This window comes from Hypanus sabinus, chromosome 12 (assembly GCF_030144855.1).
Source record: "Hypanus sabinus isolate sHypSab1 chromosome 12, sHypSab1.hap1, whole genome shotgun sequence".
In the NCBI taxonomy this organism is placed as follows: domain Eukaryota; kingdom Metazoa; phylum Chordata; class Chondrichthyes; order Myliobatiformes; family Dasyatidae; genus Hypanus; species Hypanus sabinus.
Genome location: NC_082717.1, coordinates 22,961,966 through 22,988,095, shown reverse-complemented (window position 1 = coordinate 22,988,095; position 26,130 = coordinate 22,961,966). Strand labels below are relative to the sequence as shown.

At 42.1% G+C, this 26,130-nt stretch overlaps 1 protein-coding gene across 1 annotated transcript in view; it reads right to left on the bottom strand.

Moving 5' to 3' along the window:
- ryr2a (ryanodine receptor 2a (cardiac)) overlaps nucleotides 1–26,130 on the bottom strand; it is a 444,870-nt gene that overhangs the window by 264,971 nt on the left and 153,769 nt on the right. Inside the window, exons 21-24 of the mRNA XM_059985674.1 lie at nucleotides 20,590–20,798; nucleotides 16,275–16,627; nucleotides 1,650–1,767; nucleotides 218–378 (exon numbers count right to left, since the gene is read on the bottom strand). Coding sequence (XP_059841657.1) covers nucleotides 218–378; nucleotides 1,650–1,767; nucleotides 16,275–16,627; nucleotides 20,590–20,798 — 841 coding nt within the window. The remainder of the gene's footprint in view (nucleotides 1–217; nucleotides 379–1,649; nucleotides 1,768–16,274; nucleotides 16,628–20,589; nucleotides 20,799–26,130) is intronic.

Below are 26,130 nucleotides of genomic sequence, written 5' to 3'. Positions count from 1 at the left end.
TACAATTGACTATTTGCCATTAGTCCTGATAGACTTTCCAGCCCCCTTTAAAGACAAGGACAATTGTCGATGGAGATTCTAATTGTAAGATCTCCCCTGTCTGGAGACAGTCTTTCATTAATTATCGCTTTCCTATTTTGGCCAATTGTCCTTGGAGATTCAACTGCTGTTGAATTATGAGTGCAACAATATTTTCTTAACAATATCCATCTCTTACCTTTCATGAACTTTCCCTTTCTCATCTCCCAGAGTGACAGTCACGGTACGAACTTTCTCCAGCTCATAGGCAGTGTCGTACTGATGAAAATCTGATGTAATCCAACCAACCCAAACATTGGTTGGTTCCTGACCAGGAAATATTCTCACAGAATAATAATACTGAAAATACAGAAAACGTTTATCAGCACAGAATTTGATGCCAAAGCACGACTCTTATCACTTTCTTCAAGGAGAACATCCTGTTCTCTAGACCAAGGGTTCCCAATCTGGGATCCATGGACCCCTCGGTTAATGGAAGGCATCCATGGCAAAAAAGGGTTGGGGACCATTGCTCTAGATGTAAGCGAGTTAGCAGGGTCGATGCACCAGAGATTTCGAACATTGGCTCACCATGTAGTTCACTCAACAGATATTCTGCCCTGAAAAGACTTTCTTCAGACACAGAAGAAATACCTTTTTAAAAACCAAGTTCTACTCAAAGAATATGATAAGAAAAAAGGGGATAATTTGGCCCATGAGCCTGCTTTGCAATTCCTCAGATTATGGCTAATGTTCTACCTTAATGCCTTTTTCCAGCATAATCCCCATATAGGCCTTTCAGACGATCTAGTCCATGCCAAACTGTTATTTTACTTTGACCCATTGACATACACCTGGACCACAGCCCTCCACACAGAACCTGACACGGTCACCAAGAGCTGGACAGAAGCCCCGACCAATTTAGATCCTTGTTAGAATCAAGTGCGTTCACCCAGATAAATTCCAATATTATCATCAGCATTGATGCACAAGATTGGTCCCAGTTCCTCTCCCCACAGATGCTGTTTGTTCTGTTGATTACGTCTAGCATATCTTTTCTTCAAAATTTCCACAACTTACAGGGTTTCACATCATTAAAATCAAGGTCACTTTCACCTTAAAAAAAACAACTGCTCCTGTTCTCTAAGTTACAAAATAAATAAGGAAAATAGAGATTATGGGCAGAATTATAATTGTAAAAGTTTAGAAGTATTGCAGTAACAAAAATAATATGCGAGGGAAATGCGATGAAAAGTATCGATGTCAGCAATGATTTATCCATGCAATCATTTATAAACAGGACAATGTTCCACACAAAATTACCATTTTAATTTGATTTATTTTAAGTGAAAGAAACACAAATCATTTTTCTCTACATAAACACCTACTTAACAGAGAAATGAAAAATGAGTAAATGATATATGATTCAGTTGTTTATTATTAACTATTATTTCACATCAAGTAGTGTTAAACTATTAATACCAGATAAATGTCAATAAATGAAAGGAACCCAGATTTTTTCATCCTATTTACTCAAGTGCATGAAAACAGGTTTAAAAACATCCCAACAAACAAAATACATCAAGTATTTACTTAACGGTTAATCTTTTGAGTCCGTTATAGACACTTACTGTTGTTGTCTGCATGAGGAAGTCATAATCGTCCCTATCATCAGCTAACACCTCCTCTGTGAGTCGTGTTGAAGAGTGTGTTAAGTTATAATCAGGTTTTGTTCTCTTCAACATAAATCTGAAAAAAAGAAGTGTTTTTATTAGAAATGTAATATTTTCTGGAGCACTCTTTTAAAACATGCAGCAACTCATCTTAATAAGGATGCCACTGTGTTGTAGATACCGTATAACATAGTCAATAGAATATTGCAGCATAGTACAGGCTGTTTGGCCCATGATATTGTGCGAACAGTTTAACTTACTAACTTACTCTAAGATCAATCATACTATTTCCCCCTTCATAGCCCTTAATTTTTCTAAGAGTTTCTTAAATGCCCCTAATGTATCTGCCTGTACCTCACCCATGGCAAGGCATTCCGTGCATCCATCTCTCTCTCTGTAAAGAACATACCTCCAACATACACCTGCCCTTATACTTTCCTCCAATCATCTTAGAATTATGTGTCATTGAACAAATTTCTATAACTCGTAACTGATCACTGTGACTAGGGTTACCTCCTGTTTCTGCTCAAAGGTCTCTTGTAGAATGTTAATAGTGCAGAATTCAATAAAGGCTGGAGAATTAGCTCATTTCACTCTTGTTGAAAGGGTTTATTATTTGGCATTTGTGCATCTCAAGTCCAATTTGCCACTTGTCAGAGAAAGCCTCACTGTTATCCAAGTTTTGTTGCACGTGAGGAGAAACAATATCCATATTTGAAGAACAGAACCTTCATCAGCAAAAGAAAAATCAGCGGAGCTCACTGATGCTGAAGATGCTTGTGTCGAGTACACTGATGGATTCCTACAGTGAGTCAATTGACTCTGACTGTCATCTAGTGTTCAAAGGGTTAACTATTGAGGCGAGATCTTGGCCAAAAATCTAATGCTTAGTCCTTGTTTTTCAAGCAGGCAGATCCTGCTGTGGGTACAGATTGACTGTGTTATGTTTTGAAAGCACAATACATGAAACTAATTAAAAGAAAAACACAAATCTGGGGATAATAAATCTTCAGTTTGTTTTTACTTTTAGTGAGGGGCACACTTCTGACATGGTGGTGTAATGACGTATGCCATTCACGTACTTTTACATATAACCCGTGATGAGTTATGTGAACATAATCAAACAATACTGAAATATTAAACACACTACACTGCTCCCTGTTTAGCAATAAACTCCAGATGGGGGAGGGCAGATCCGTGTTCTTTTTGAAACTGCAACTTGACTTTCTAATCTTTTTCACTTCCTTGCACAGTCCCTTTATGTTTGTCTGTCCAACATGCTTTTTGTATATATCCCACCTCATTGCATTTTCTGCCAGTTTTGCGTTTAAACCTGCACTGTTCTGGTGGAAGTGAGCCTCTGCCACAACGGTAATACAACTTGTTCGGCCAGACCAGTTTCTGTTTTAACTTTGCAGCTTTGTTCACAATCACTTTCACTCCTGACTGCAACTCAGTCATGTCACTGTCTGCTGTTTCCATTGATACAATGATTTCAACTGCTCTTCAAATGTGAGTTGTGCTTCAGTTAGGAGCTGATTTTGAATACTTTCTTGTAAGATTCCACAAACTAAACAATCTTTCAGTGCATCATGAAGCCCATCACTGAACTCACAATGCTCAGACAATTTCTTCAATTCAGCCAAAGGTTCAAAGGTCTCATTTAATGTCAGAGCAATGTATGCAATATACATCCTGAATGCTTTTTCTCCGTAAACATCCGTGTAAACAGAGAAGTGCCCCAAGGAATGAACGACAGTTAAACATGAGAACCCCAAAGTCACCCCCCTCAGTTCCCCCCAAATGTAAGTGGCAGTGAGCTACGACTCCCCCCCCTCCAGCAAAAAAAAATGCATGTATGCTGAAATGGCCTCCCCTGCCTTTTGATTTCACAAAAGAAACCTAAAGCACTATGCAATCAACAATGGTTTTGGTTCTATTTGTTTTTACATTACTTTCACAATATCAGCAAAGCTCGTTTCAGCTGGTTTGGGTGAGGCAATCAAAGTTCTAAGCAAACTATATGCACTTCCACACATAGCACTCAGCAAAACCCTCACTTGTTTCTTATTAGCTATTCCATTTGCTTTAAAATACCGCTCATTTGTTCCATATACAATATCCATTTATCTTTTGTGCAATCAAACACCCTTATCTTTCTGATGTTTCCAGTTATTTCTGCTCTTTTTTTTAAATTTATGATTGTTATCTCCTGGCACTCATTGTTAATGAACCTGTGAATTTCGTCCATTTTCTGCCTTCTTTAACTCGTCTGTCTCACTCTTCCAAAGAAACCACATGCTGCACTATTTTTTTAACTCAATCATTTTTCCTCCACTTGCGAAGGAAACATGCTATGCATTTTTAAAATCAAACATCTCGCTGCGCTTCAACAAGTAAGTAGTCATCTAGGGTTCCTTTTAAATCTTACTCGCTGGCACTGTTTTGTTTTGTAACCCCAAAACATTAAAACTAATTGAAAGAAAAACATGGAGCCAGGGATAGCGTGTCCTTAGTTCACCTTCAGTGAGGCACGCACTTAAAACGTGATGGCATAATGACATGTGCCATTCACATACTTCTACATATAATTTGTAATGAATTATGTAAACAACGAAGACTGTGTAATCAAACAATATATTTAAAATATTATTGGAGTATTGAAGATACAACGGAGAGGATGGAGACTGACGCCGTACAAAAGCATGAAGGCAGGTCTGGAACACAGAAAGGTCTGCTTGACACAATACTGGCATTCACACAGTGGTCACATGTTGAAGTAAGGAAAGACCAAACATTCGGTAAGTTCACTTCCAGGAACCTGCATTGTGTGCAACCAGGCATATGGTCAGGCTGTGGTGTCACAGTTTTGTTTTCAGCTACTCTAATCCACCGACTGACTGAAACTGCAGACGTAAGCTGTTGTCTGCAGGAAGGCTGGGCTAGATTGTTGGGTGCCAGTCCAACTACTGACCACAGGGAGCAGAACGGCTGGCAATGGTCGTGCTGCACAGGGAGAGCCTCCCAGTAAAACCACACCTTGCGAAAGGCAGATATGTGCCCTGTTTTGTGGAAGGGAAGAGGACATGCATTTGGCCCCAATTCCCCACTTTCTCTTCAGCTGTTGCTACAGGTTGTCTAAAATATCACCCCACTTATCAGATTCTTGAGTGGCACTCTTGTACGATAAGACGGACTCTTGGCCTTACAATCTAACTCAGTATGATCTTGGACTTTATTGACTACCTGAACTGCACTTTTTCAGTAGCTTTTACACTATATGTTGCATTGTTATTGTTTTACCTTATTGTTGCTCAATGCACTGTGTAATAATTTGATCTGTATGCAAGTCAAGCTTTTCACTGTATGTTGGTACATGAGTCAATTATATCAATAGCAAACTTTCATAACAGCTGTTACAACACATAACTCTATGTAGATGACATCAAAGGTCAGAGCTTAACACTGCAGGGACCTGTATTAAACTCTGACCTTGGATGTCATCTACATAGTTATCATGTGGTCCCCTCGTCCTAAATGTCAAAGACTTGCAGAATAGCATGTTAATCAGTTTAACTACAACTTGTCCCCAGTGTGTGGGAATGTTGTAGGACAGGGGTGGGCAAACTTTTTGACTTGAGGGCCACAAAGGGTTCTAAAATTTGACAGGGGGGCCGGACCAGGAGCAGATGGACAGAGTGTTTTTGTAATACACCTCATAAGAGAAAATAAAATATCATGGGATATGTAGAAAACATGTGCTTTAATTTCAATTGAAAATGAACAAACGCATTACAACAAAATATCTGTCTTTGAAGTCCAATGGTATTCAGCTATTTATTGAAATGACTTTTAAAACACTGAAAATTAAATGAATAAAATACAGCTTTTTTAATAGTAACAGTTATTATCTTAAAGCACTGAAAATTCTGTTATCCTTCAAGATATTATCATCATCACTCTCCTCCTGCCTGTCTTTATTTCAAAAACGGTAGGAGATGCAGGTCTACTTGTCCTGCTCCTTCTTATTCAATTGTCCCCTGTGCCAAAACTCAACAACGACCCGCACAAAGACAGAACTGTGACAGCGCGCCAGTATGCGGAGTGCGTTATTTAATCTGGAGCGCATTTTTTAGTTTGAGAACGTACGTGCACCTGCGCACTACTCATGTGCATCACTTAAAAGAAATGACATGTAACATATAAGGCTTATTGAAAAAAATATTTTCAAATGCATTTTTTACATAACACAACGAAGAAACTTATTTTTAATTTCAGTGGGAACAGTGTTGTTGGTCTCCCTTTTTAGCCAGCGCATCAAAGTCTGGATTTAGTTTTGTTGTGGCGATTCTGAGGATGGATCTGAGGTGTTAGTCAGTTAACTTGGATCTGTGGCTGGCTTTGTTGATGTTCATGACGCTGAACGCCTGTTCACACAAATAGGTCGAGCCGAACAAAGAGTAAAGCGCAAATGTGGAGTAATACGCTGCACCTCAACAAAGGTCAATGTGTAGCGGTGTGCTACATGCAGCGCTAAAATTACGACACGGAGTTGGTAACTGCAGTCGAAGAAAAAAACTTTATTCGAAATCCCCAGCCTCACTTTTAAGCCTCCCTCAACCTGCCCCCCTGAGCAGAGGCTCCAAAGCTCTGTGCTCGCAAATCCCCGCAGGCTACCTCCCTTAGCCGGAACGCTGGCTAATTGTGAGCCGGTTCGGATGTGCCAGGAAATGGGTCGCCACAAATGTATATAGAGTGCGTCATCTATTGGGAAAACGCCAGAATTGCGGAGAAAAAACATTAACAAGGTTTATTAATATAATTTCATCAAGTTCTGCGGGCCGGATTAAAAAGCTTAACGGGCCGCATATGGCCTGCAGGCCGTAGTTTGCCCATGCCTGCTCTTTATGCAGGAGTACATTCAATTATTCTGTGCCCAAAATTATCTTAAATATTTTCAGTAGCTTAAATGACAAAAGGCAAATGCAATCGGCTCCTCCATCACAGATGCAGACAAAGGGTATCAGATTGTTACATTAATTAGCCCTGAATAGAAGATCACTGGATGATCTATAGCTGGGCCAGGCAAGTATATGATGGAAAACTGAGCCCTAGAAAGCAGCAATATTAAAACAATAATCATGAGAGCCTAATACATTCACTGAATGAATAAAGTACAATGGAATGACAAGTATCAAATTATAAGTAACATGGTAGAGCACAGGTACCAGGAAACCAAATGATTAACATGCCAGTGGGCAACTGCAAATTAAATACTGAGTGGGCAACAGTGAATTCATTAATCCCCACACCAACTGGCAGAGCAATGAATTACCAAGCCATTGGAGCAGTGAGCTGATAAAATTTTACAACAATGGATGGATCGACAAATCAAAGCTGAATGAAGCAACCAACAAAATCATAAACAAATAAACAAACCAGATACTGAGTAAGTGTAAATTAGCATTTTGAAATATTTATTTTTGCGATGTGGGCGCGATTGGCAAGGCTGACATTTATTTGTGATCTGTTATTTCCCCCTTGGACTGAGAGACTTAAGAGGTAGTTGGAGGAGATTGTTGAAGAGGCTCTTGTTACAGAAGGAAATGTGAGTATGAACATTTCTGCACTATTTCGGACACACTAGGAGTTCAGCAGTTAGACTCTTTCATGTATTTGCTTCATTAAAAGCACCAAAGGGAACATCAGGACCACCGCTCTGCGATCAAATACTGTTGGACACTTCTGCAAAGAGCCGATTTCCACTGTGTCACGTTGGGCTAAGATAAATCCCTCACTTACTTTCTTGCCTCCAGGCTTCCTGTTCCAGCTTTCCTCCCACCCCCACTCACCTCTATCTTACCCATCTCCATTACACTGATCAACAAAATTCTGACCCCCACCCCTGCGCTGAACTCCGTCTCCCATTCCAGATCGGCATCCCTTCCCCCAGCCCCTGAAGCTACCCTGCTGACTGGTCGAACTCCGTGTACCAGATGGCCCAAGCAACTGATAACCTGATGCCAGTGATAATCACTCACCCATCAGCCTTACAATGATTCATCAGGCCTGGGTGACAGATACAGAAAGAAGCATGGTACCCAAGAAGACATGCCTGACACTGTGGATGAACTGCTATAATGGTGTTATACAACTATATAACATTCTGCAACAGTGCTAATGTAGACAGGTGACCCAATGTCAACATAGTCAAGAAGACATCAACCATCTCAGCCACCCTTTCTCTTGCCTATTGTAACCTAACCCCCTTTTATTGCACTGCCCTCCACTCTTTCCACACCGATCCCAAACTCAACAACCTCACAGCAAAAAGAGTATTGTTGTAGTCTGCTGGACTGACCTCTACCTTGCTGAGACACCTCCTCTTACTCACCCTTTGTAAGGACTCAAAGGAGTACCAAGCCATTGAGTCCCTCTCCCTCTCTTTGCGTTTAACACATTCCTTTTTCCTCCAGAGATGCTGCTTGACCTATTGAGCTCTTCCAGTATTCACTGGTTTTTGTATTCCAGGTTCCAGTGTTTGCAGTGTCTTTGTCTTCCATTTATCTAACTCGCCCCCTGGGGTGTACTGAAACTTTAGGGTCCCAGAATCTGAATCTGCACACCTCTGTGAGGAGAATTTGCAAATTTGATTTGGGGAAAGCTGTTGTGCAAGGTGAAAATAAGTCAAATTCACTTTGTTTTGATTTTAGGCTGAGGTAGAGGAGATGAGCTAGAGGTAAAAAAAGGTTACTGAGGGTCAGGTGGGAATGCAGAGCTAAGATTACAATCAAATCAGACCTGATCTTAAGACTGGAGATGGCTCAGGAAACTAAGTGGCAGATCCTGCTCCAAGTTCATGTGTTCCTTAGTGGTTTACACTGGCCCGCTAGAAGTGAGTTGGTCACTGGGAAGGAGGGGTCACAGTTCAAAAACAAGGAGTCATTCATTTAACTCAACGAAGAAGTGTGCGCAATTACTCAAAGGATGACCGAAGCAGATTCTTTAAGACAGAGGCAGGTAGGTAACTGATAAGCGGAAAGGTGAAAGTTTACTCTGGTGGACGGGAGTGGATTGGCGTTGTGACTGTGGGGTAGTGTGGCAGTTAGGAGTTGAGTTTCACGGTGTTTAACTTTATGGCTCCAGGCTTGGTTTAGTCCTCTTACTAGAAACAGAAATACTCTACAGAGGTCACTCCACAGTCGGTGTGGCTCACTACCCATTTCACCATAGTTGAGAGAATAGAATAATTCACTTCAACTAAGTGGAAGCTTAAGATGAAAGGTCAATCAGCTATCTTTGTTCTTCAAGTGATCACAGCAGATCAGTCAGTCACGAGGAAATGCCTTCAGCTGCGCAAAAGAACTGTAGAGGATCCCCAGACATTAGTTTATTTATTTAAATTTAAAGATGCAGCACAGTAACAGACTCCTCTGGCCCAACAAGCCTGTGTCACCCATGTGACCATCTAACCTACTAACCTGTAACTCTCTAAAAGCTGTGGGTAGTTTGATCAATTATAGTTATACAACACAGAAACAGGCTGCCTGGACATTATCTCCATGCTGACCTTTTTCTACTAATCCTGTCTCCCAGAACTTGCTCCATAGCCTTCATGCCTTGGCCATTCTAACACTTATCTAGAAACTTCTCCAACATCGTGACAGCATCTGCCCCTATGTCCAAAGTCCCATCGCTGCCCCTGCGAATCAAAATTGCAAAGTGATGGCAAATTATTCTCTGGTTGAAAATAATTCTTCTTCATATGCCCCCTGAACCTCTTAATCTTACCACAAAGCCATGGACTGCAGTTATAGATATTTTCTGAAACATTTTCTGCCACTGATCTTAACTGTGTCCCTCATAATTTCATTCATTTTGCCAGTTCCCCTGTCATTGTGCTTAGAATTTGCTCCCCAAGTGTGCTTATCTCCTCGGTGCCATGGTAGCGCAGCAGTTAGTGCGATGTTATTACAGCTCAGTGCGTTCCGGAGTTTGGAGTTCAATTCCAGCGCCATTCTGTAAGGCTTCTCTCTACATTCTCACCATTGAACGTGTGGGTTTCCTCCGGCTCCCACAATCCAAAGACGTTCCAGGTAAGTTAATTGGTCATTGTAAATTGTCCCGAGATTAGATTAGGGTTAATTGGGTTTGTCGGGGGTTGTTGGGGCAGCAAGGTTCGAAGGGCTGACTCTGCTCTATATTGCTAAATCTATAAATAAATACATATCCGACTTCTCTAAATCACTTTTCTCGGGCTTCCAGCCAAGTAAAGGTATCAATTATAACCGACGCTTCAACGACAAACTCTGCCATCTTCATCAGGGATGATGCCTGGGCACGTCTAGTCCAGTGGTACTTATACCCCCTTAGTCCAGCCCTCTTGACTGATTATTCCTCATCCAATCAGGTTTCCCCTCTCCCACCTTGTTTACAATCAAATTCCAGTTCTTACTTAGACTGAGACCTTTGTCTTTGTTAAAATTCTTTTCCTCTAGTATTTTTTTCAATGGCTTTCTTTACCATGCGATCCCAAAAGCCATTGGTGTGGCACAGTAGTTTTGTGCGGTCAAAGTCAATCCTATGGCCGTCGCGAATAGTGTTCCGCTACTGCTGATTTCACTCAAGGATACATCTCCTGTGCTCCTTGATGCGGATTTCCACCACGCATGCTGTCTGTCTGATGAATGCTGCTCGACATTCACGTGGTAGACCAGGTGAGTCATCAGCTGTGATTTGAGCTTCCATACAGGTTTATGGATGGTATTAATCCGGTACTTCTTCAGGATCCTGGTGATCCTTCCAGAAACTGTGGAAATATAGGGAAGATAGGCAGTAGTGATGGGTTCCACCTCATTGTTAGTTTTCCTGGTTTTTCCATTGGCCCTTTTAAGGGCTGATTGATTTCCTTCACCTTGTAGCCATTCTATAAGAATGTCATGTAATCATCTTATTTCCTCAGGCAGACTCTCGGGATCCAGTACAGTCTTTGCACAGGAACAGAAGGCAACCATTCTTCTCCACCTCTATCTTAAATTGAATGTTCGGATGTATACTGTTCAGATGGTCATGTAACTACTGGAGAGCCTGGAGTCCATGAGGCCACGTTACAAAGGTGTCATCGACGTATCTGCAGAAGTATTTTGGGTGTAAGGGCAATGAACTCCAAGCCCTCTCCTCAGTTTCCTCCATATAGAAATGAGCAATAGTCAGCGACAAGAGTGATCCCAAGGACACTCCGTCCGTTTGCTTATAGCGGTTCCCCTTACAGAGGAAGTATGTCGATGTAAGGGTGTGCTCAAAAAGGTCATTGGTACCTTTATTAAACCTGGACCACAGGAGGACCAAGCTCTTCTTAATGGGAACTCTCATGAACAGGAACACCACATCGAAACTGGACATCATGTCCTCCGGGTTATCTTTTTAACAAAGTCAGTCAAATTTGTGATGTGATGCTCACAGCCCCCAACCAAGGGACACAGCATGGATGTTAAATGCTTAGCAAGGTAGTAGGTCAGAGAATCTATCCCACTGATGATAAGCCTCGGGGGGATCCCACCTTGCGTATCCTAGGGAGCCCGTAAAGTTTTGGTGGTACAAATGCCTGAGGTAGAAATACCTTGCATATGTCTGCTGGCAGTCCGGATTTCTCCAGTAAAGTGGAGACCATCTTCAGAATCGAATCCGTAGGATCCCACTGTAGAACCCTGTAGGCAGGGTCGTCCAACATCTGTTGCACTTTTCCGTGGTATCCCTCCGAGGACTTCAGGACTGTTGCAGTTCCTTTGTCCACTGGTAAAATTATGATGGCAAGGTTTCGCCATAGTGCCTGGAGAGCCAATCACTCTGCTTTTGTAGTATTCTGTTTTGTCAAGGCAGCTCTTCTTCTGGCGATGTAGACCTTTATTCTTACCTCCTCCGTGGCATCCGGTGGGAGATTTCAGATTGCTTGCTCAACTCCACCAGTGTAGTCCCAACAAGGTATAGCTTTGAAGAATGAAACAAAGTTTAGCCCCTTAGCAAGGACCGATCTAGATGCCTCACTGATGCTTTGCCCAATCTGATTGATGACAGTCCTTTCAGAATCTAATGGTGGGATGGCTGCATTTTGTTTGGATAGCTTGTTATATTTGCTGACCTGCCTCGTAGTGTTCCTTCGTGAAACTAGTTCACCTTGGGCAGCAGCAGGCCTGTCGATGTACTCCCAATCACGAGGAGACAAGGGGTGACAGTCCCAGGTGAAGGGAGAGTTGTCTGTTCCCATTGATATCCAGAGCCAATATAATGTAATGGACACACTCCTTAATCAAAGCTTGGCTAGCTCATCATAGAATGAGTTTAGCCGCCAGAGAAACCACCGCGGAACACAACCTCACGAACTTAGGGATGATGTCCTTATCCCAGCATCTCAGAAGGAAGGCTGAGGAACAGAGAAGCTTTGCCTTCTCTTTATGCAATGATTCGAAGCGACAGATATTGCAGTGAACTTCCTCCCTGTGGAGGCAAGAGGAAAAGGATCTACTGCTTTCCCAGCATATTTGACAAATACACTCTTCTCAGGCTTCCAGACAGGTACAGGTATTGATTATAACTGACGTTTCTTTGACCCACATAAGCTATGATTTGAGCTTCCTTACGGGTTTGTGGATGGTATTAATTCAGTATTTCTTCAGGATCCTGGAGATTCTTCCAGAAACCATGGAAATATAGGGAAGTCAGGTGACAGTGAAAGGTTCTTCCTCAAATCACAGCCTATGCATGTCAAAGATGACTTGGGACTCAGGTTGGTTGGCGTTTATAGGATTCCCTGAGAACGCTGAGCAGTGTATATCAACCAGACAGGACACTCAGTGGAAACCCAGATCAAGGAGCACAGGAAGTGTATCTGTTTGGGTTACTCAGAGAAATCGTTGGTAGCAGAGCACTGCATTCACCAAGGCCATAGGATTGACTTCGACAACACAAAACTACTGTGCCATGTCAATGGCTTTTGGTAAAGGAACCCATCGAAATAAAACTAGAGGAAACGAACATTAACAAAGACGAATGTCTCGCTCTAAGTAAGAACTGGAATTCAGTGGGAGAGGGCAAACATGACTGGACAACGACAAACCAATCAGGAGGGCTGGACTACAACAGTATAAATACCACCGGACTAGACATACCCAAGCATCATTCCTGATGAAGATGTCAGAGTCTGTCATCTAAACATCGGTTATAATTGATACCTCTACCCAGCTGGAAGCCCAAGTACTGTTGATACGTTATATGTGCCAGGATAACACTAGATCCTTTGTCATCTAACTGCTTTGTGAACCCCTCTCTGCTATTTACCCCAGGGTTCTCTATGGCAGCAAATTGCCCACTCTCCCCCACCGTCTCAAGCTACTCCCAGATTCCTGGCCAGATATATATGTGACTGTCTTCTTGTTCTGACCTTCCCATAAGTGGAAATCTTTTCTCCACTGAAGAAGCCCTTTCACAATCTTCAACACCTTTATCAAGCTTTCCTTATGTCTCCCAGCCAGACTGGTTGCTTCCTCAGAGGAAAGTCAGGAAAGGAAATGCCAACCCTGCATAAAAGAAGCATCTGACCATAAAACCTTGCTGATTCAACACTTCACCAACCGCTTGCTGCACTGATCAGCTCTTCACACGGAATGCATGAGCCCGTGAGGAGTAGGGCTGGGAAAGGGAAGGACAGGAGCAATAGAAGGCCAGTTTTGGAGGAGTGGCTGGGCTGACATCAGATAAACTGGACATCTTGTCAACATTTGACAAGGGAGTCAAATTGCATAATGTGTCATTAAAGGGAGTGTAATTTTCACCAGCATTCTGCTGATATCACATTCCCACTGGAATCAACTTAAAACAGTCAGTTCAACAATTCTACTCTTTTCACTTCTTTAATCTCTGCACATGATAGTTCCATAAATGGGAAAATTGCTCAAAATGCACTTTGATTAATGATTCCATTCAGTTACTGCGGAAGCACCAACACAGTAATGAATAAAACATTTTAAAGTTTGGTCGACTACAAACTGACTGTGCTCACCACTGTCAGTAGTCATAATTATCCACAGTATTAAGTTACACTCGTAGGTGTAAAGTTCACTATCATTCCACAGAATCCTGCTACACATTAGTCCTTGCACCAATATTAACGACTCCCTATTTCCAAGGTGTGCAACACAGAACATCAAGACCTAAAGACCTTCTTCGTATGTTTCCTCACAACACAGAAGGAGGCTGTTTGGCCCATCAAGTCTGTTAGAAATAATTTGGAAAAAGTTTATCTCAGGTGGTGGATCTTTGGGTTGAGTTGTTCTCCAGTCTGGGCAATTCATTTGCAAATATTTTGTCACCATACAAGGAGACATCGTCAGTGCTCCATTAATTTGTGGAGTGTCGTCCAAATCTCAGCAACTACTGTTCTCTGGGAATTTTCGTGCACAACAGTCACAGGAGTTTATGGAGAAAGATGCAAGAGACTTCAGAGGAGAAGGCCACTGGTTCAAGCTGAGAGGAAGGCAACAGTAACTCAAGTGACCACGTGTTACAATAATAGTGTGCAGAACAGCATCTCTGAACGCACAGCGTGTTGAACCTTAAAGTGGATGGGTGACAGCAGCAGCAGATTATGAACTACTTAGTGGCTACTTTATTAGCAACAAACACTAAAAAATACAAAGGGAAATGTTAAAATGTTGTCCTTTAACATATTTTCCACTTTTAGAATGTTATGCTTCTCCTAGTCAAACAGCACTATTGTATTCAAGTTGGTCTGTAAGTAACCAGCTGTTTGCCATCTATTTAATCTGATACCCTGTGCATCGTCTTTTCCTCAACGTACAACGCCCAACAGATAAAAACCCCTTGTGATAATTATGCCATGATTTTGTGATTTACCTGAAATGTACATCATTCAAATGTTAACAAAGTAAACAATATTTTTATTCTTGGGAAATGGACAGTCCTCAACCATTATCTGGGTAATTTTACCACTTAGTTGTCATAGGCAAGAAAATCACAGCCCCCACCCCAAGTCTACCCTTCCAGTCAATGTGAGCACAAGTTGTCTGTGCTAGGCCTCATCTCATCTTCTGTGCAGGTTCCTCATCAATCCAATTCGTAAAATAGGGTAACAATGAGCTCAAGAGCCTGTCACTTCTCATATTGCACCCCAGAGTCAAAGCCACAGGAGCATTTTCATCAGTACCTTCCAAACATTTCCAATCGATAAGAATGGAAATCAATCAAGAGAGAGCAAAAGAGAGAGAAAAACTATGACCAACCAATGCTAATAAGTCCAGAAAAGTTGAACTGAAATACGTCATCCTTTATGTGCAAACCAGGGGAATAGTACACTTCTTCAACAAATTATCACCTTTATGTTCCCTTCCAATCAGCCACTTTGTCACAAGTTGGTGTATACTTGGAGAAATTGGAGTATGTCACAAGATAATATGACAAATGTCCACAGATGTACTATGGAGGGTAGTCTAACTGGTTGCATCACCATCTGGTATGGTGGGGGCACTGCATAGGATTGGGAAAAGCTGCAGGGGTTTGTAACTCAGTCAACTCCATCATGGGCACCAGCCTCCCCAGCGTCAAGGACATCTTCAAAAGGCAATGCCTCAGAAAAGTGCCATCCGTCATTAAGATCTCCCACAACTCAGGACATGTCCTCTTCTCATTGCTACCATCAGAGAAGAGGTACAGGAGCCTGAAGACACACACTCAATGTTTTAGAAAAAGCTTCCTCCCCTCTGCCATCAGATTTCTAAACAGACAATGAATCTATTCATGAATGCTACCTCACTATCTTTGTGGTCTTTTTGCACTATTTATTTAATTTTATATCTATATTTATACATACACACACACACACACACACACACACACACACACACACACACACACACACACACACACACACACCATATATTAGTGGAATTTATAGTGTTTTTTTGCACTACACTGTACAGCTGCCACAGAGTGACTAACTTCACAGCATACGTCAATGATATTAAAACTGATTCTGATTCTGTAAATGCCCAACATAATGTCGTTATTTACTATTTGATCCAGCATACCTCTTCACAACAAGAGATCACCAGGTTAACAAGGAAAATGATTCAATGACATTCTGAAAGTCTCCCTCTAAACAGTGTAATACCCCCATCAATTTATGGAAAGCCCTGGCCACAACTGATCAAAATGGTGAAGGAACATTCAACCAGGCATTGAGGGCCTCAAGTCCATTTGTCAAGAGAACACAGAAAACTAAAGTAAATGGTATCAGGCATACGCCACCAAATCCCTGGAGCTGGCCAACCCCTCAGCATTTTCTGACCTATCTGGGGCAGAGTCAGTAGACTCAATATTGGTTTCCTCTGCACCCAAGAATGCAAAGAATGATGATGAAATAAAGGAACCCTCAACCCCAGAGTGATAGTAATACAGGCATTTCTTCACAACTCCTCAAAAAGAATTGACTTGGGTTGCCAAAAATAAAAAGACAGTGTGCAAATATCCCAGTCAAAACTTGTAAACAGCAGGAACCACGCTGCCACTCACCTCTGCTTTAGGCGAGAAGGTTTTTCCTGATTGTAGTCCTTATGGTTATTGAATTCTGCCTTGGCACTTTCTTTCTCTTTCTCTGACGTGGTTGAAGCCAGATGCCCATGTGCCGTCTTCATCAGAACCTCAAAATCAGAGTCTGCGTCATAGTCCTCGATTTCATTTTTCTGAGGGAGTATGTTGGTGTTTGCCAGACCACCGATGGGCATTTTGGAGAACACCTCTGCACATTCAATGGGCATGCTCAGTCGGTAGAACACAATGTCTGTGCTGCTGTTCTGAGAGCCAAAAGACCTTTGTATGACTTTCAAGCAGGGTGAGCTATCGACTGTGCCATCTATTCTCATCACCTGGTACAAAAATGCAACAGAAGGATTCATATATAAATCCTTAATTTTGACATTTAAATTCATAAATGATAACATATAACAACAGTACACTTCGATTGATACATCTATCAATCTAAATAAGCCTCCTGTAGCAAGCAATAATGGCATTTATTTACTCTGAATGACCATTAGACATTTTACTTGTAGGTTTACTTTCAAATACCAGGTCATAAATATTTGGGTTGACATTTTATTTAAATAACCTTGGAACCTACATGGAAATGACTATAAAATATTTACCGCAACAGGACTTGCTGATGGCATTTGTGTGTACAGTCAGCTTTCCTCAGCTGTTATTATTTCCATTTCATAACTCTATCACAGGATGTCAGCATGATTGGCAATATAAGAAGATATTGTCCATCTCAATTTGCTTTTAATAAAGTTGAAGTGTGTGTCTTTTTGAACTGCTGACTTTGACAGGAAGTTTCTAAGACGGTAAGGGGAAATCAGTGGGTTTAAAGAGAAAAAAAATGATTTCACTGGCTGGGGAACTGAGGATGGAAAAGCAGAAATCTACATATTAGATCTTGGTCATACAAAAATTAGGTTTGTGGATACATCTACTGCGCAGTGTGTAAGAATGGCAAATGAAAGTTGATGTCATGTCAATTATTGACTTTATATTAAATTCAATTAATAGCTTTTTGTGAACTAAGAGTGCTGAGGATTTTTAAGGCACAAGCAGGAATTTGGGGTCAGATGGACAGATCCATCAAAATCGCATGGAATGATGGAACAAGTCTGAGGAACTAAATAGATGCTCCTTCTTCTCTGTTCATAAGCATTAGGGCATTAATCACTTGCCACAGAACATCCAGCCTCTTAACTGCTTATGTAACAAGAATACCAATATTGCTTTTACTGTTAAATTATTCACCAATATTGACCTGCTGGCTATCCATGATGGGGATTCAGAGATAGTAATGGAATTGAATGAACAGGGAGCTGCTCTGGAAAGGCTCATCTGGCATGAGCTGTGGATGTGGCCTTGCCCCACAGCCTCTGCTAAATACAGTAAACTTTGTCATGTGAAGTGAATGGCTGGCTTCAGGGTGACTCCTGGGAGCAGACTGAGACGGATTCTCATTCTGTGCTTCTCACTGGCCTCTTTCATTTCTGGGATGAGGCCTCCTCCCGATAGCTCTGTAATTATCTCCCTCGTCTGGGTGACAGGATGTGACAGAACTGCAGTGCTTTGACCTGACCCTGCAGTTGTGGGATAGCTTCGCTCTTCAGTATCCAGTCGGCCTTGAGCTTCGGATTTTTTTTTACGCCTGCTGGTGTTCACTTCGGCGCCGTTCATTGTGGCAGGCTCAGTGGTGATGCCCGAGTGAGGTGTGGCAGAATACTGATGCTGCTGAAAGCTCAGATTTCTTCCCAGATACACAATTTTCAGCTGCTGTTAATGTTAGAGCTACTTAGCTTGTGGCTTATTACAGGGCTAAACAGAGGACATCTTGAGGTAAAAGCCATAGTGAAATCTCCATAAAGACTGAACGCTGGTTACTTTGGTCAATGTGGTAATGAACTGTTGAATATTCAACAGTTACTTAGGTGAGGACAAGATCATGAAGGTATTTTTCTCCCCCTCATGGTTGGTTTTCATACTACTAGTTACACAAACCTTCTCTGACAACCAGATCACTCAGGACTGACCTGCTTGAGGCCACTGAGTCACCCTTGACAGTACCTTTCTATGGCTTGTTACACTGCTAGCATTTAGGGCAGCAATGAAGATACTCCATCTCTGGCTGTGTTCAGGGCTTCCTTCATTGTGTCAGTAGCTTGGTTTTCACTATTGTCAGTCGTGCAAGTTGCGGGAGCAGACTCAGGAATACCGTTGCACTCAGGTGTAGAAGGATTCTTCATTTGCTGTTTTCATAACAGTTTTGTTTTACCAGTCAGAGTGTTAGCCCCAAGCTGAACCCTCGAACCTGAAGGACTGGTGGGCCACTCTTAGTCTGGCCTCTGCCCCCTGACTAGTAGACATGGGTGACCGTACCAAAAGCCAAAGCAAGAAGTCCTGATTTCAGCAAACATAGCTGTCTGGGTCTTTGAAGCGCACAAGCCTCCAAACCCTACGAAATGCTGTGGTCCTCTTGGAGTACTCTTGACAGTGGTCAAGGAACATTACATTCCAGGCCCTTCCTATGCTAAATGCTTCTTCCAGGTCTGCTTCAGGATTGTGAAATATTGCTTCATTGGTTGCGAGAGGACGGTGCACAAAGGTTTCATTGGCTTTAACCTAAAGGTGTAAGAATTATTTGACTCCTGAGTCAATGTTAATAACTCTAAGGACCAATTCTGATTGGTGAATCTCTCCTGACAATGGGAAAAGGTAGCCACATAGAAGGCTGCCAGTTTGGATGGTAATGTGAATCTACAAGAATGTCGTTTGGATTGGCTCCGGTGATGGCTGGCTTTGAGGCTGTGCACTCACTTTCATGAACTTCAGCTCTGAATGTTATTGTTTGCACAATTTGTATTTTTCCTGCACACTGGGTGTTTTATGGTCTTTTTTTTAATGGGTCTTCTTGGGTTTCTTTGTTTTGTGGCTGTGTTTAAAGGAAAGAATCCCAAGGTTGTATATAGTATACATACTTTGATAATACCTTGTACTTTGTGTTAAGAGGATTCTATAGAGCAAGCCAACCTAGATAATTTGGTTGATACGAACTGGTTTCACATAACGTCTTGCTTGGGCATTTCAGGGAAAGGTTTAGAGTCAAAACAGTGCCATGGATCTGCAGTCACATAGAGAATAAGAGGTTTTCTTCCTTAAGGAGCAACGATGAAACAATAGAAACCCCATGGCAATCTGCTCCCGGGTAAAAAATATAAACCTAATTAGAAGCAGTACTTCAGTTTATTAGTGAAACCTAACAGCTACTTCTTAACTAATTCAGACACTGTAAAATTAATTAAAGTTGGACGTGCAAGCAGACAATAGGAAAATTCCCACTGATTCACTCATAACAGGTTCATAGAATCATAGAAAATTCACAGCCCTAAAGGAGGCCATTTGACTCATCCAAACATTTCCCACTTTATAACACAAGTTTTATAGCCCTGTATGTTCAAGGATGCATCCAAGTACTGTGTCAAGGGGTTGAAATTTTCTACCTTCTATCACTTGCTCAGAAAGTCAGGTCTGGTACCCAGCTGTTCTCTGGGTGAAAAGGATCTCCTTCCTTCAGTTGTGCAATAGATTCACTCGAGAAAATATTGCTCCTGTTCTACAATCCTTATACCAATTACTTTAAATCCTTGCACCCTTGTATATGACCCCTTTGCTTTTGGAAAATACACCTTGCTATTAACTTTATTGAAGCCATTATCAGTTCACATACCTCAGCTATATTGTCTTTCAGTCTGTGGATTCAATTACACTACTGTGTAGGATAAAAGCAACCATTGCTGTGGAAGCCAAGATATTGAGTATATTTAAAGCAGAGGGTGATAGGTTCTTGGTTAGTCAGGGTGCCAAAGGTTACAGTGAGAAGGGAAGCCAAGATGGAATGGCTGAGCAGACTTAATCAACCCAGTGCCTAATTCTGATCCTACATTTTATGGTCTTATATTCAAACATTGATTTAGCAATCTGGCATTCACTTTGAGAAACTACATCAGGTGAGAATACTACTTAGAATCCCATGCAGGTGCCTCTTTAGGATCACTGAATTATTGCAAGCTGTTAAAAGAGAATCACCTGCACAATGGGAAGGTGTCAGGCAGGGGATCCAAAAGCTGAGCTGCGTGGTACTTTTAAAGTGTTGCCATCTTATTCAAAGCCAATGAGTATCAATGTGAGATGCACCGTGCCACTGGGTTACACACACACGACTTTACTGAACCAGCTAACATTCATCCTGACTCTTCCCCATTCCTCGATAATTCTGCATTTCCTCATCAACCCCTACCTCGATGTGTTCGTGGTTTGCAGGCACAGAGATGAACTGAGGCTGCCTCTTGCTAAACCATATCGTGATGTCCCTGTTCATGTTCACTGCGAAGGGCTCATATCCTTCCTGCAGACCACAGATGGTGAAATACTTAAGCGTAGCAACGTCATTGCCGAAGTTCATTCTGCCAACTTGAGAAAGCCCTAAGCTGCACACTGGAATAAACCCTGCAAAGCAAAAGGAAGAAAATCACATGGCAACAATATATTATAGCAGCTTTGAAAATAATAGATGGTGAAGAAAGGACACAATGACAAGGCAACAGTTAGAATAGCGTGGAAATGGCACATCAACTGCTAAGAATTTTTTACTCCAATTTTTCAGTTTCATTAACAAAAGTGGTAATGGAGCCCAGGGCCATTGTACAACAGATCCTGTATTACTGACCAACATCAAAACCCTTTCTTTTTGTTTACAACAGCTTAAGAAATTAAAAGCAGGCGCAGAACTAGGCCACGTAGCTTCTTTAGCTTCCCAGGCAACACACACATACACACAAGGCCAGGCAGCAACTTTGGAAAAGAGTAGAGTCAGCGTTTTGGGCCAACACCCATCATTTCATCTCCATTTCGGTAAGATTATGGCTGATCGCTCCACAATTTATATATTCTCAGCTCTTTTGTCTACCACCCAGATAACTACAGCATCACAATATGACTAAAAAGTATGGATTCATGCAGCTGCTGCTGCCATAACCTTATGTACGAACTGTGAACAATTCCGATGCTCAAATGTCTTTGGATATTTCCCACTGCACTTAATTACAGCTTGATTGAAGATGTCCGCCTTGGTGGCTGTGATTCAGCAGCTACATAATTATACTTGTGGAGTTGCAAGTTGACCTTGCTCTGTCATTCAAGGTCAGTTAATTTAATTTTGGTAATGTTCCCAGCAGATTCTCCGAAGAGGGCTGGGTCAGCTACAAGGTCAGCAATAAAGCTGCCTTTAGCATAAACCACAATAGGACAAAAGAATTCTATTTTCAGAATGATCACTGGAGGCCAAGCTGCAGAAGGACATGCACTTTAAGGTCTCCACGTGCCTCCCTTGAAGCACTCAAGACTAACAGGCATTGAACCTGTCCTAGTCACAGGGAAAGAGAGAAAATGCACCTAGTTCAGGTTCACTGTATCATCTCAACTTACAACTGGAGAGGGTCCGGAGGAGGTTCACAAGAATGACCTCAGGAATGAAAGGGTTAAATTTGAGGAGCTGGGTGTTTGATGGCTCTGGGCCTTTACTCACTGGAGCTTAGAAGAATGAGGGAGATTTCACTGAAACCTATCGAATATTGAAAGGTCTAGATAGAGTGGGCATGGAGAGATTGTTTTTTAATAGTGGGAGAGTCTAGTACCAGAATGCACACCCTCAGAACAAAAGGACATATCTTTAGAGAGATAAGGAGGAATGTCTTTTGCCACAGGGTGGTGAATCGGTATAATTCATTGCTATAGACAGATACAGAGGCTAAGCCATTTGGTATATTTAAAACAGAGGTTAATAGGTTCTTGATTGTTAAGGGCAGGACAATGGGGTTGAGAGGGATAATAAATCAGCTATAATAGAATGGCTGAGCAGACTCGATGGGCCCAATGGCCTCATTTTGCTCCTACATTGTACTGTGGGCCATTGTGCATATTGTGAATGAATTGGATTACAGAGTGACAAGTCATATGATTGGCTTGTTATACTGTCTCTGGTTTACTCGACAAATACACATGAGAATTTATTGAACAGATGACTAAACACCAAATGAAAGGAAAACCATTCTAAGTTCAAATAACTAATGCTGTGAAATAAAACAGGAGCGAAACAATTGTAATGAACTATATCCCTATATCCTGAGTCATAGATTTTGTTCTGCCAGTGTGCTATGAGAAGGTTAAAATCTGTCCCGAGCCTTATAGGCTCATCAGGCCGGTGCTTATGCCGGTTTCCATGGCATGAAGCGACTGAGAGTATCTCTCCCCCACACCGCCCCCCCCCCCCCCCCACCACCGGACAGGACACCAGTCTATCACCAGGTTAATTAACCCCTAGCATACCCAGCGATGCTGATATGGAGCTTAGAAAAATAAAGGACTATGGGTAAGCCTAGGTAGTTCTAAGGTAAGGACATGTTCGGCACAGCTTTGTAGACTGAAGGGCCTGTATTGTACTGTAGGTTTTCTATGTTTCTATGTTTCTAATAGTTAATAATCATAATTGAATCAATGAAAGACTGCACCAACTTGGGAGTTCAACCAGTGTGCAAAAGACAACAAACCATGCAAATACAAAAAGAAAAATAAATAATAAATAAACAATAAATATCAAGAACATCAGATACACAGCCCTTGAAAGCGAGTTCATAGGTTGTGGGGACATTTCAATGATTGGACAAGTGAATTAAGTGAAGTTATTCCCTTTGGTTCAAGAGTCTGATAGTTGGGGGTTATAACTTTTCCTGTATCTGGTGATATGAGTCTTGAGGCTCCTGTACTTTCTTTCTGATGGCAGTAGTGAGAAGGGAGCATGCCCTGGATAGTGGGAATCCCTGATGATGGGTGGTACTTTCCTGGATAATGCTTTGTGTAGAAGTGCTCAATGAAGGGGAGGGTTTTAACCTGATGGGCTGGACCATATCCACTACTTTTTGTAAGATTTTCTATTCAAGGGTATTGGTGTTTCCAAACCAGGCTGTGGTGCAGCCAGTCAATATACTCTCCACAACACCAGTATAAGTATCTCAAAGTTTTAGACATCATGCCAAATATTTGCAAACTCCTATACAAGTAGAGGCGCTGCTATGCTTTCTTCATAATTGTACTAACATGCTGAGCACAGAACAGGTCTTCCAAAGCAATAACACCAAGGAATTTAAAGTTTCTGACCCTCTCCACCTCTAACCCTCTGATGAGGACAGGCCCATGGACATCTGGTTTCATCCTGAAGTAAATAATCAGTTCCTTGGTCTTGCTGACATTGAGTGAGAGGTTGTTGTTGTGGTACCACTCAGACAAGTTTTCAATCTCCCTCCTCTCTGCTAATTTGTCATCACCATTGATTCAGCCAATGACCGTGGTATCATCAGCAAACTTGATTATGGTATTGAAACTGTGCTCAGGTACACAGTCATAAGTTTAAAGAGAATAGAGCAGGGGGCTAAGCACATGGATATGTTGCAAATCCGAACTGACTGGGGTCTTCAAGTGAGGAAATCGAGGATCCAATTCCACAGGATCTTGAAGCTTATTGATTCGTTGTGATGGGATGATGGTATTGAATGTCTAGCTGCAGTTGATGAAGAGCATCCTGATGTATGCATCTTTCTGTCCAAATGTTCTAGGATTGAGTGAGAGCCAACGAGATGGCCTCTGTTGTGGATCTTTTGCTCTGGAAGGCAAATTTGAGCGGATCCAAGTCGCTTCTCATGCAGGAGTTGATATGTTTCATCACCAAGCTCTCAAAACACTTCACTTCATCACTGCCGATGTAAATGCTACTGGATGATAGTCATTGAGGCAGGTTACCACATTCTTCTTAGGCACTGGTAAAATTGAAGCCTGTTTGAAGCAGGTGGGTATCTCAGACTGCTGAAGCGAGAGGTTAAAGATTTCAGTGAACACTCCAGCTAATTGATCAGTTCAGGTCCTTAGTACTCAGCCAGATACTCCATCTGGGCCGAATGCTTCTTCTGGGTTCAACTTCCTGAAGCCTCAGAGAGTAAAATCAGAGGATTGTTGGGGGCTGTGGGATTTGGTGATAGTTCCTCCATGTTTTGATGGCCAAACTGAACATTGAGGAATTGAGCTCAACAGGAAGCGAAGCTCTGCTGTCATCAGGTTTAACTTTATACTGTAAGAGGTGATAATCTTCAAGCCCTGGCACAATTGTTGAGCATCCTTCATTGATTCACGTTTAGTCCAAAATTTCTATTTTACTCGTGAGATGGCATTCTGGAGATCATACCTGGACCTCTTGTAACTTCCTTTGGTCAACAGACTTGAATGCTTCTAACCTGACCCTCAGCAGATTGTGGATCTCATGGTTCATCCAGGACTTTTGGTTGAGGAAGACTCTGACTGATTTTGTGGGGTCACACTTACCTACAATTGATTTAATAAAGTCCATGACAACCATGGTGTTCTCATTCAGATCTACAGATAAGTCCTCAAACATGGTCCAGTCCACCAAATCAAAGCCACTCCATAGCCACTCCTCTGCGTCCTGCAACCACCTCTTTGTTGTCCTCACCTCTGGAGCTTTGCTCTATAGCCTCTGCCTGCAAGTAGGTAGGAGAGGGACCATCACATGATCAGTTTCACCAGAATGGGGTTTGGGTATAACAGTAGTCAACCCCACCAGCGAACTGCTCATTAGCCAAGGAGCTGGAAGAGTTGGGCTTGGTGCGGACTGTGCTGCTGCCTACAACACAGAGGTGTTGGCGTCAGTGTGCAAACGCGGCTTTCAGTCAAACAGTGAGTGATTATTTTCGTAATTTTCTTGTGATTGCAAGACCCTGGTGGAATGTGGAATGTTGTAAGTCTGGTTCACTGGCTTGTTGGAAAGAATAACAGTGGGGGAAGTTGTATGACCTTGGTTGTAGCAAGGACCAAGCCACATGCCACAGAGTCACCTGTCTGCAGACTCAAGCTGAGAGGCATTGGAGTCGGTGCCCGGAGGCGCAGCGCCCATATTGGTGTCAGAGCTGCACTCCAGCGTTTGCTCAGTGGATGACAAAACGGGATTGCGTTCATCTACAGATGGCTGTGGGCTTGCTTTTTACTGACAACATTCATGGACTGAGGGACTTGGACTTTTCTTTTGCGTGAATGTATGTTTACTGCTATCTTATATGTGCCTTGTGCTGTGCGTGACTATCAGTACTGTGTTTGTACCTTGGCTTCAGAGGAACGCTTTCTTCAAGAGTATACATCCACCCACCCCAGCAGTCACCCATTCACCAAATTGCCATCAGGGAGGCACTACGCATCCATCACCCTCCAGCACCGACTCCAATGCTCTCTCCTGGAACAAACAGGCTCCTCCAGCTCATCATCGCTGAAGCTTCTTTCCTGTAGCCATTCAGCTTCTCAACAAAGCTCACTCAGGTGTAATACCCCAACTGTCCCTGTACAACATCTCTTAAATGGCCTTTCCTGCTCTCCCTGTTCTGTCCATAATTATTTAGTCATATGTCATATGACTATATATAATCGTATGTTCACATTTATTTAAGTTTGATTATTGACCTTTGTGTTAATTGTTGATTGCTCATGGTGTTTGCACTATTGTCTTGTAAATTGTTGGTTGCTATTGTGTTGTCTGTTATGGTATTGTCCTGTGATTTATGCTTGGCACTGAACCACAATCAACTCTGGTATGTTTCACATACTGGCAATAAAGTGATTCTGGTTCTGACAATTAAACTTGAACTTGAACTTGAAATAGCGTAAAATTTCACAGCACTGAAATGGGCCATTTGGCCCATCCAGTCTAAACCTTTGATCTCCAGTC